Genomic DNA, 12,164 nt, shown 5'->3' with positions numbered 1-12,164 from the left:
ACAGAGGATGTCTAGTGCCAAAGACAAAAAACACTGATAGATATTTAGTTTGCGATTCTATGGACATCAGGAGATTTAGAGCTGGAAGAAATTTTAAAGATCATCTAGTCCAATTCCCTCATTTACAAATGAGGAAACTGATTTTAAGTCACTTTAAAAGTGACTTTTTTTAAGTGGTGAGAGATCCAGAACTAGAATTTGAATCCAGGTTCCAAAGCCACTGTTTTTTCTACTAACTATCATGCTAACTAGCTGGGTAATTATAGGTAAGTCATGCTTTCCCTCTAGACTCAGTTTTCTTATTTGTAAAATAGGGATAATAAACCTATTATCTCTTATACTTGACATTTCTTCAACTGTAGATATAGACAATTGTCTTATTTATCAAGCCCTTCCTATCTTGATATTCCCTCTCCAGTCACTTACTAGCTTAGTGACCCTGTGAGAATATTTTAATTTTTCTGGGTTTCAGTTCCCTCATCTGAGCTAGCTGAGTAAACTTTTAAGGTACTTGCCTCCCATGACTGTGGTTATCTTTTAGGCAAACTCACCCTAGTTTCCCAAGAAAGATTTTTAGAATTTTAGCATTTAGAGTTGGAATGGATTGTAGACTTCATCTACTTCAAGTCCTTAAGTTATAGGTGGGAGGCAACTGAGAATCAGATCTGTTGGGCAACATGTCCCAGATCATGTAAGCAATAGGTAGTAAGTCAGGATTTGAATCCAGGTCAACTTCTTTAAAATCCAATGTCTGTCCCATTCCATCATGCTTGTGTCCCTACTGAGTCTTCTCTTTTCCATGTTAAATATTCCTGTTACCTGCTTTTCTCAGAAGAGTTAGGGTGGTACCCAGTAATCTCCACTCCATTTTCCCCATGCCTCCCCAGATCACCTTGTATTACTTGTATATAGATTTAGAGCTGGATGTTGTATCTACTCAACCTAAGGAAAATATAAAACTAATGAAGATCTGGTAGAGACTTTGTTTTTTATGATTTTGTTTTCTTAGCACCTAAATTACTTAAAACATAATAATGGTAAATAATTGAATGCTGCAAATGGTGAGCTCCCACTTAAAAAAAACCCAAGAGGAAAACCCACATAATATATGGAGATGTTAAATTAATGGGGGAAAAGAAGATATTCAGTTTTCAGCTGTAAATCACTAAACAGATTCTTCCTGAGGTACTTTTGTTCTGCTCCAAATGGCCCCTTTCCTCCTTCCCACCTATTCAAGTCCCTCTCTCTCCTCCAAAACTTAGTTCAAAATACCATAACCTTTTCCCATGCTACTCCCAGAAACCAAATAACATTTGGTTATCCTATCATTTTCCCTCTAGAGAATGACATTAAATGCTCAGTTCTTAAATAGAGCTGAAGCATATGGTTTTTCAGTTTGAGTTTTTGAAGCCTGTTATCCTCCTATTGTAACTATTAACTCTTTTTCTCAAGTTTGGAAAGTAAGAGGTTTGTTTAAATCAGAAAGAATTTTTTGTTTTTTCTCTTGTCACTGCATTCCTGCTGTGAATGATTCAGAAGTAAATTGTTTAGGTGAATTAGCAGCAAAGTCACCTACAGGATAGAATAGACTGAATTTACAATCTCTTAAGAAATCACATTGGTAATGGCAAAGTTTTATCTAGCAAGGTAAAGTGTCCATACATTTGTAAAGTTGCAGTTTTCATCAAGAAAAGACTTACTGCAATGAATTTCAGTTATATGGGAAAACATCTTCTGAAAATAGGAAATAAGAGATGTCAGGGACTGAAAAAGGAGTGAAGAAAAATGTAGTGCTGTATCAGTGTAGAGAGATATGCATTTTGGAAAGTTATAGGCCTTTAATCAAAGTCCAAAGGAAGAACAGGGAAATATAATTAAAGGAAGATAGAAATAATTTAGAGGACAATATGAAGTACAAATGTTCATTTTTCCAAAAGGCAGAGTAGAGAGAACCAATGATTTTTACCCAAGTTGGAACAATAGAAAGTCCTCATTTTTGTCAACTCTCAAAATATATATAGTACATGTCAAAAGAAAAGTGTAGGGTTTAGTAGAATGTTGCACCAAAGTTTAAGAAAGCTTTAAATCTCATTTAGGCAATTGGAGAATAGAAAATTTTTCACACTTGAAAATTTATAGACTTTGGAGAAATACTTGTTTCCTTCTTAGAAAGTTAAAGCTAATTCTGATTTTCAATTACTTAAGGCTAGTTTCTAAATACAACTAGTATAGGATACAAAATTGGTAGATGAAGATTTTTCCATGTAAGAATTCAGAAATATATTTGATTGAGTTGATGTCATTTAGTAGTAATATTTTTTTGCTGTTTTAAATCTATGGCATTGTTTTTAAAATGTTAATGTTATACATAATTCCTCTTTATAATGTAATATAATACATAATTTGTAATTTGGGTAAACTTTTTATAAAAATGCTGTGATTTCATAATACCTAACTATTATTCGGAATTTTTGCAGAATATCCTTCTTAAGTTAAAGCTTATATTTTGTATGTTATGTTGTTTGATCCATGTTAACTTGTTGCCTTGGGAAAGCTTACTATCTATGAGATCTTGCCAGACTGAATTTTCAATCATGTTAAGATTAACTCTTATGAAGGGAAAAGAAAGAACTATGTGGAAAGGCTATATATATGTATTTTTTTCTTTTGTGAATTTCACCCTGAGATAAGGGATGATTACCTTACCAATATAGTAAGCTCTTTCCCCAAATCAGAGTCAAAGAGGAGGATGAGTTAAATTTGCTTATAATATAGAAATGATTTATATGATCAACTATCTGACTATTAATTATGAAAATTATGAAATGGCACTTGGAATAATATTTATTGAAATTACATCTTTGAATAAACTTCATATTGACAGACCCCAGGATAATTTTTTTTTATTTTAAGGGTTAATGTACAATATACTATATTAATAGTATTTTTCTTTTATATACTTTAGGGGTTAATATACAATAGTGAAGTGGCAACTAGGTAGCTCGGTAGCTAAAGTACTGAGTCTGGAGTACTTTTATTTTTTTTCCCTCTTGGTCTGATTTTTCTTGCACAATATGACAAATATGAGATGTTTAAAAAGATTGCACACGTATAACTTAGATTGCTTGCTGTCTTGGGGAGAGGAGAGGAAAGAGGAAGAGAGAGAAAATTTGGAACACAAAATCTTACAAAAATTAATGTTGAAAACCTGAATTCAAATTCCACCTCATACTCATTAGCTATGATTTTTATATTAGGATGTGTTTTAACTAAAAAAGAAAAGCAAAATAACAAATTTCTCTTGGAAAAATCTTGTATGTACTTAATATGGACTGAAGATAAGTGGCTTTTAAAATAATTATTTATAATTATTGCAATATGAAAAATAACTATATCTTGTTCTAAACTGTAGGCAATGGAACTTGCTATATGAGATAGAACAGAATATCTTGGAGCTAATTTGATTTATTCTGAGTTTTGAATTGATTGTTAAGTTGGTATTTCACTATTCTTTTAAAAAATATTTGAGGTAGCTAGGTAGTGTACTGGATAGAGCACCAGCCCTGAAGTCAGGAGGATCCAAGTTCAAATTTGGTCTCAGACACTTAACACTTCCTAGCTATGTGACCCCAGACAAGTCACTCAGCAAAATATATATATATATATATTTATATATATATATATATATAATTGTTTTTCTCAATTTCATATCAAAGTATTTTAAATGTTCTTTTAAAAATTTTGAATTGTAAAAAACCTGAATTTAAAAATAATGTGATAAATAATATTCTTCAATTTGCATTCCAACTTCATCAGTTTGTTTTCTGAAGGTGGATATAAATTTTTATCATGAGTCTTTTGGAATTATCTTGAATGACTATATTGCTGAGAAAAACTAAGTCATTCACAGTTTATTACTTTTACTGGGTACACATTAATTTTATTTTTTCATTTTTTAAATCTATGTTTTCTTTTACAACATGACTAATATATAAATATATTTTGCATGATTATACATGTATAACCTATATTCAATAGCTTATTGTCTCTGGGAAGGCAGAAGGGAAGAGAGGAAGTGAATTTGGAACTCAAAATCTTTTTTTTTAATTTTTGTTTTAATTTTATTCTTTTTTCGTTCTGAACTTGATAAACATTAACATGGACATTTCTACTAAGAACATCAAAAGATATTTGTATATGAAAGCACTAATTTCTAATATTCACACCTTTTAAAAATAATGTATATAAAAATTTACCATGTTAGTTTCTTTTTTTTTTGTATTTTATTTTTCCAAATACATATATAGTTTTCAACATTAATCTTTGTAAAGTTTTGTTTTCCAAAATTTTTTTCCCTCTCCCCCTCTTTCCTCTCCTCTCCCCAAGACAGCAAGCAATCTAAGTTATACGTGTACAATCTTTTTAAACATTTGTCATATTGTGCAAGAAAAATCAGACCAAGAGGGAAAAAAAAGGAAAAAATTCAAATAAACAGAAAAGATAAAAATAATATTCTTCAATCCACATTTAGTCTCCACAGTTCTCTATCTGGATGTGGATGGCATTTTTCATCCCTAGTTTACTGAAATTGCTTTTGATCACTGCATTGCTGAGAAAAACTAAATCTATCATAGTTGACCTTCACATAATCTTGCTGTTACTATATATAATGTTCTCCTGGTGGAACTCAAAAATCTTTAAAAATGTTAAAAATAGTTTTTATACATAATTGGAAAAAATAATATTTAAATAAGAGATACAGATAGAGAGACAGAGACAAAGAGACACAGAGAAAGAGCACGTGCCTGTATGTGAGAAAGAGAGAGAGACAGAAAGAAAGAGAGAGTAAGAAAGAGAGAAAGAGAGAGAAAAGATTGAAGGAAAGTAAGCCAATGCTAAACTCTTTGAGAGAGGAATAAAAATCTCCAGGGGATTGATATACTATGGTTATCATAATTTTGACTGAGTAGGAAAGTTTGATTATCAAAAGACAACTAAGAGAAAAAGGCAAAAAAAGGAGAATCTCAAATTGACAATGGGAAATAAAGAATATTCCAATTCCCTTTCCAGGACCTCTGTTACAAGGAGTATGAAACAAGGTACAGCCAGTGTAATAGAGAGGACAGCCAAGGTCACAGTATCATCAGAGAAGGAACCAGGTCTTGGCAAAAAGTAACGGTCATCCTAAAAAATGGAAAAGGAGCGAGAGATCCAGGATGAATGGGAGTTTATATACTACAGAATAGGAATTCTAGAGGACATAGTAGAAGGAGTAGGCAGGGTTGGATTGGGACATAGTCAGGGCTGAATTGAGGGGACAGCTATGGGATAACATGGGTGCTGGGAGGAAGGAGTGATTTTCTTCTAAATGACTGCTGATTAATTTTTACAGAGATGGGGAGAAACAGAAGCCATAGGAAGAGACTCAGAGTCTGCAAGGAGTTTGTAGAAAAAGTTGGGTGAGGAAAGGTTCCTGGATTGGTTCCTTCATCTAGGAGATTGGTGGAAGGTGCAGAGTGGCCAGCATTTGACCCAAGGCCTGCTGGATGAAGGTGACCCTTGTCTCCTTCTGCTTGCTATCTGATGGGATGTCTTCCCATCAGACACAGCTTCTTTCCCAGTCTGCCCAGTCAACTGGAGTAGGCCTAAGACAAAGCCACCCCTTGTACCTGACTGACCTTAGCTTCTCTTTTTCGACTTCTTGATTGTCTAGAAGCATTTAAAAGTTTCAGCAACTTTCAAATCTGGTGAATGTCTAAGAGTATGTAAATCACCATACTTTGATGACTTACTGACCACTGTATCCTTGTTGCATATTCTTGCTGTGTGTTAGAGCAAAGAAAACCTCTTGGTAAATGTTCAATGACTTTTGAGGGCTTCGTTTTTTCACATCAAATCTGAATTAAGAAGATGCTGACAGTAGAGCTGCCTCAGAAAAGCTGTACAGTGTGCTGTGACTCTTCTCTTGCTTTATGTATGTGGACACACTTGGAATACACCATCCATGTAGAGAACCCAGCTATCATTGCAGGTAATATTGGCAGTGACTTCCATGATTGCACAGGAGAGGTGATCTTGGCCAGACAAGTGTCCTGTTTCATACTTCTGCTTGCTCATTGTATACTAAATAAATCTGCCTTCTCAGATTCTACTTGGATCTCCATAGGCATTGTTCTATTGAGTATAAAATAGGCATTTTTATACAGAGCAGAAGTAGCAATATAGTTAAAATATGTCTTTTCCAGTGTTTTAAATTCCCAATTTTTGCAAACAACTCTGCCAAGTGACTCTAGGCTGTCTTGCTATAAATCTGAGCACTATAACCTTCCAAAAGTCTTTTCTGAGTTAGATGCATATCACTGCCATAGTCCCATAGCAGCCTTCCAAATCCCAGCTTCTTGGTACTGTTCTCTTGGATGATAGGGTTTCTGTTCTGAGAAGAGATCAGATTTGGGCCTATAATAGCTATCCATCACAGGGGTTATGGCCTCAGTCCTATCTATAGGTACACTAGCACTTCTGTACTTGAGACACTGCATTTCTTGACACAGTCTTCTTTAGATAACATGATTAAGGAGCTCTTCTTCAAGAAGTAAACTATTAGGTATCTACTAGATATTATTTTCTACTATCAATTTTTCATGCTCTGTACAATGAATATACTGTGTGTGATCATATACAATATCAAATCAACAGGCATGAATTTCAAATCATGAAAAGAGTAATCAATAGGTGTTTTCATGTAATAACATACAAAAATATTGTGCACAGAGTAGGCATTTAAAGCTTATTTATAAGGACAAAGTATATCAATAAATTTCAGGAACAGATACATGAAATACTGGTGGCTGTTTTCATGATTTGGAATACATGCTTGTTGCTTTGATATTGTATGATTACACAAAATACATATTTTTATGTTAGCAGCTGACAGGGTATGAGAAATCTTGTCTGCAAAAGCTTGTAGATAATCTTTCTTGAAATATTACCTGGAAAAATAATTCTAGTTATAGTTTATAGTTATATATGACTAATTATAGTTTAGAAATGAAAAAAAAATTATCTGTGCATAGAAAAAAATCTGGTAAATATGGGAAAAGATTTTTTAAAAATTGTGAGTTCTAGAGTTAGGAGATAAAATAACCAAAGGAAAATATATGAAACTCACCACCAGGATTCACAAACTGTTCTTTTGGGAAAAACAAAAACAAGAAATTAAAATAACACCAATGTGTTCCTTCCCCAATATGATTCACAAACTGTCCTCCTGGGTGATGGGAGGGAAACAATTAAAATCATACCAGTGTGTAATTATCACAATAAGTGAGATGGAAAAGAGGAAAACACCAAGAAGCCAGATGCAGGGACCAGTTCATTAAAAATTTCACTAAAATTTCAAGGCTTAGAAAAGTTAAAAAAAAAAAAAAAAAAAAAAAAAAAAAGAAAAAAGAGCAGGAGAGACAACCAGAAAAAAAGGTGGGGGAAGGGTTGAAAATAAAGTACTAAAGATCAGTTTACCATATGTAAAAGGGTTTTTGTACTCTGTTTAGTACAGTCCTGGTACTTTGTTACTATTGTTCAGTAGTGTCTGTCTCTTTGTGACCCCATGGACCATAGCAGAGCAAGTCCTTCTATTCTCTTGGAAGTCTTCTGCACCATAATTTGAAAGTTTGATTCTGTAGTGCTCAGCTTTCCTTATAATCCAACTCTTACTATACATTGCCATATGTTGCTATTGGAAAAATCAGTTTTGATTATACTTTTGTCAATAAGGTGACATTTCTGCTTTTTAGCATGCTGTCCAGATTTGCCATAGCTTTCCTTCCAAGGAACAAGATTTCATGACTATAGTCACTGTCTATGTGCAGTGAACTCTGAGATCAAGGAAGAAAAATCTGACATTGCTTCCATTTCTTCTCCCTCTATTTGCCAGGAAGTGGTGGGACTAATTGACAAGAACTTAGAATTTTTGATGTTAAATTTCAAGCCAGCTTTTATATTCTCTTCTTTCACCCTCGTCAGATGTTTTCCAAATCTGTTGGTATATTGAATGAAACACTTTAACAACATCATCTTTTAGGGTTTTAAATAAATTCCATCACTTCCACAAGCCTTATTGTTAGCAATGTTTCTGAAGACCCATTTGACTTCATTCTCTAAGATCAACAATCACACCTTCATGATTATCAGTGATGTTAAGATCTTTCTTGTATAGTTCTTTTGTGTATTCTTACCATTTCTTAGTCCCTTTTGCTTCTGTTAAATTCCTGCCATTTTTATCTTATCATGCACAAAACTTTCCCTTGATATCTCTAATTTTCTTTTTAAATTTTTTTTGCTAAGGCAATTAGGATTAAGTGATTTGCCCAGTATCACACAGCTAGAAAGTGTTAAGTGTCTGAGGTCACATTTGAACTTAGGTTCTCCTGACTTCAGGGTTGGTGCTCTATCCACTGTGCCACCTAGCTGGCCCCCTAATTTTCAAATAATGAATTCTTATCCCAAAAATTAGGATCTTTCGGTTTGTCAAACACTAGATTGCTATAGTTGACTATTTTGTCTTGTGAACCTAACCTATTCCACTGATCAATTAATCTATTTCTTAGCCAATACCAAATGGTTTTGGTGACTGCTGCTTTATAATATAGTCTTAGATCAAGTACAGCTAGGCCACCTTCATTTGATTTTTTTTTCCATTAATTCCCTTGAGATTCTCGATCTTTTGTTCTTCCATATGAATTTTGTTGTTATTTTTTCTAGATCATTAAAATATTTTCTTGAAAGTCTGATTGGTATAGCACTAAATAAATAGATCAGTTTAGGGAGTATTGTCATATTTATTATATTTGCTTGGTCTATCCAAGAGCACTTAATGTTTTTCCAATTATTTAAATCTGACTTTATTTGTGTGGAAAGTTTTTTGTAATTTTGCTCATATAATTCCTGACTTTCCTTTGGTAGATAGATTCCCAAATATTTTATGCTGTCAACAGTTATTTTGAATGGAATTTCTCTTTGTATCTCTTGCTGTTGGATTTTGTTGGTGATATATAAAAATGCTGAGGATTTATGGGGATTTATTTTGTATCCTGCAACTTTGCTAAAGTTGTGAATTATTTCTAATAGCTTTTTAGTAGAATCTCTGGGGTTCTCTAAGAATTTGGTTTCCTCATTGCCTACTCTAATTCCTTTAATCTCTTTCTCGACTCTTATTGCCGAGGCTAGCATTTCTAATACAATATTGAATAATAATGGTGATAGTGGGCAACCTTGCTTCACTCCAGATCTTACTGGGAGAGGTTCCAGTTTTTCCCCATTGCATATGATGCTTACTGACGGTTTTAAATATATGCTCCTGACTTTTAAGGAAAAGTCCATTTATTCCTATCCTCTCAAGTATTTTTATTAGGAATGAATGTTGGATTTTATCAAATGCTTTTTCTGCATCTATTGAGATGATCATATGGTTTTTGTTAGTTTGGTTACCTAATTTTCTTAAAGAGCTCTTTCTCATTCTATTATTTTCTTCTACTCTTTGTATTGCTCATTTAAGACTTTTTTTTTAATGTCTCCTTGTTCTTCTCTGAAATTCTGCATTCATTTGGATATATCGTTTCTTTTCTCCTCTCCCTTTCCAGCTTCAGCTATTTGTAAAGCCTCCTCAGGCAGACATTTTGCTTTTTTTTTTGCAGTGTTTTTTGTTGCTCCTTCCTGTACAATGTTGTAAACCTCTATTCATAGTTCTTCAAGCACTCTTTCTACTAGATCTAATCCCTTAAATCTATCCATCACTTTCATATTCACAAGGGATATTATTTAGATCACTTTTCCTACTTTCTTCAATTTAAGACTGAATTTTGCAATAAAGAAGCTCATGATCTAAACCACAATAAGTTTAAATCTTATTTTAATTGATTGCACAAAATTTCTCTACCCTTGGCTGTAAAGTATATAATCTAATTTCAGTTTTGACCATCTGGTAATGTCCATGTGTTGCCTTTTTAGGTTAGTAAAAAAGAGTATTTGTTACAATCAGTGAATTATCTTGACAAAACTCTCTTAATTTTGTATTCTAAAGCCATACTTGCCTGTTATTTCAATTATCTTTTTATTTCCTTCTTTACCATTCCAATCCCTATGATGAATGTGACAGTTTTTTGGATGTCATTTTTAGAAGAAGATATACATGTTCATAGAACTGAACAACTTTGACTTTTCTGGCTTCAGTGGTTAAAGCATGGACTTGTATTACTATAACGAACCTTGGATTCAAAGAGATAGCATTCGGTCATTTTTGAGATTATCCCCCTGGAACTGTTTTTCTTACCCTTTTATTGCCTAGGAGAGTTACTTCATTTATTTATTGCCTAGGAGAGTTACTTCATTTATTTATTGCCTAGGAGAGTTACTTTCATTTCTTCTAAGGGATTCTTACTCACAATAGTATATGTAGTGATTGTCTGAGTTAAATTTATCCATTCCTCTCCATTTAAGTTCACTGACCCCCAAGATGTCAATGTTTAATCCTTTCAACTCCTGCTTGATCACATTCAGTTTATCTTGGTTCATAGATCTTACATTCCATGTGTTGACACTTGTAATGAGGGAAAAGGAGGTTTAAGTTTGGTTCTAGTAGCTCATTTTAGTTTTGACACCTTCCCCTGTAAAGATGTTCCCCATGGCAAGCAGAGACTGAGGCAGAGACACAAAGAGGGGCAGGGACAGGATAGCAAAGAATGAAGAGATTGATTTGTCCCTTTCCACTAGACCAGTGGTTCTCAAAGTATGGTCTAGAGCATGATTCTCAAACTTTTGTTTTCAGTATCTTTATCCTATTAAAAATTATTGAGGATCTCTCCAAAGCGTTTTTGTTTTATTGCTTAAGAATCCTGGGGATCTCTGAAACCCTTTTAGAGAGAGGGTCTACAAATTCAAAAATAGTTTTTATTTCCAATATGGTAAATGTCTATAAATATAATCCAGATAAACAAAATAGCTGCACTAGACATTAGAATTCCTTCCCCCTTTTCCTCCCCTTTCTTTTTTGTGAAGTCTCCCAAAACCAATCCATCAGGAACAGCCCACTCCAAAATTTCCTGCAAACCTTCCAGTATCATGTATTCTGGGAATCTGAGTCTCCCCAAGGGGAAGCTTTCCCTGCCCACAAATATGTGGGGCATATGTGCATGTGCATATATACACACACCTACACATGTATATTTATGTTTCTATGTAAATATATTTATTTATATGCATAAATAACATTGCTATTTATATTATTCACTTTATACCGTAGACACATACGTATTGTATTTATATATTTGTTACATGTTTATACATGTAACCCTTGTATAGATCTATACATTGTGTTTATATGTATGTGTACATGTAAATAAAATGACATAAGTTTGTGGTCTGTGTGTGTGTGTGTGTGTGTGTATTTAGGATATGATGACACTTTCTGCCGGGTTACCTGGAATGGGGCTTCCCCCGCCCTCCTCCGTAACCCAGGCATCCTCTCGTTCTACATGAAGCCCGAGGAAACGGCCTCAGGGACCTAGCCTGGGCGAGAGGGAGGCGCGCATCTCGTGCCCAGAAAATGACACAAAGCCCAAGCACTAGCTACCGGTTCTAGATTCCGAGAACGACTTTAATCCTCTGCGCAGGCGCACCGCTTCGCATTCTCCTCCCGTTGGCCCCGGTCGCGAGTCATCGAGGACTTCCGTTGGGGGTTGCCATAGTAACCGCCCGAGTCAAACCTCCTCCTTCCCGGCTCGATGGAGAGTCGCTAGCGACCAAGGTTCCGGATCGCGTTATTTTAGGGGCCAACCGGGGTCACTGACGAGATCGCCAGCCATGTCTTTCCGTGACCTAAGGAGTAAGGTTGCCCCAGCCCCCGGCCTGGACCCTGCTCTTTTTCCTGGGGGAGAGGACGGGGGAGGGAGCCGTGGAGGCCTGAGGAGGCCGCTCCGGGGCCCGTTGCCCCTCCTCCCTCCCCTGGCGGAGGCCTCGGCTTCTCAGCCCAGCGCAGCTCTGGGCTCACGGGGAGAAAGGGGGGAGGTGGGAGAAGGAAGAAGGGAGGAGGGGGAAGGAGAGGGGAGGAGGGGGAAGGAGAGGGGAGGAGGGGGAAGGAGAGGGGAGGAGGGGAAGGAGGGGGAGGAGGG

At 35.2% G+C, this 12,164-nt stretch overlaps 1 protein-coding gene across 4 annotated transcripts in view; it reads left to right on the top strand.

Annotated features, from left to right (window-relative positions):
• Positions 1-172: 172 nt before the first annotated feature.
• The window catches only part of CLUAP1 (clusterin associated protein 1), a 39,284-nt gene continuing 27,292 nt past the window's right edge, over positions 173-12,164 (top strand). For 2 of the 4 annotated variants that reach the window (XM_012543135.3, XM_012543134.3), the window contains exon 1: positions 11,612-11,878. In XM_012543135.3, coding sequence (XP_012398589.1) covers positions 11,857-11,878 — 22 coding nt within the window. In that variant the 5' untranslated portion in view covers positions 11,612-11,856. Of the gene's footprint in view, positions 267-11,611; positions 11,879-12,164 lie in introns of those variants that run through there. The other 2 variants (XM_031945620.1, XM_031945621.1) reach the window with 2 other exon arrangements.

The sequence above is a fragment of the Sarcophilus harrisii genome, chromosome 1 (assembly GCF_902635505.1).
Source record: "Sarcophilus harrisii chromosome 1, mSarHar1.11, whole genome shotgun sequence".
NCBI lineage: Eukaryota > Metazoa > Chordata > Mammalia > Dasyuromorphia > Dasyuridae > Sarcophilus > Sarcophilus harrisii.
This window is presented reverse-complemented; position numbering and strand designations above follow the sequence as displayed.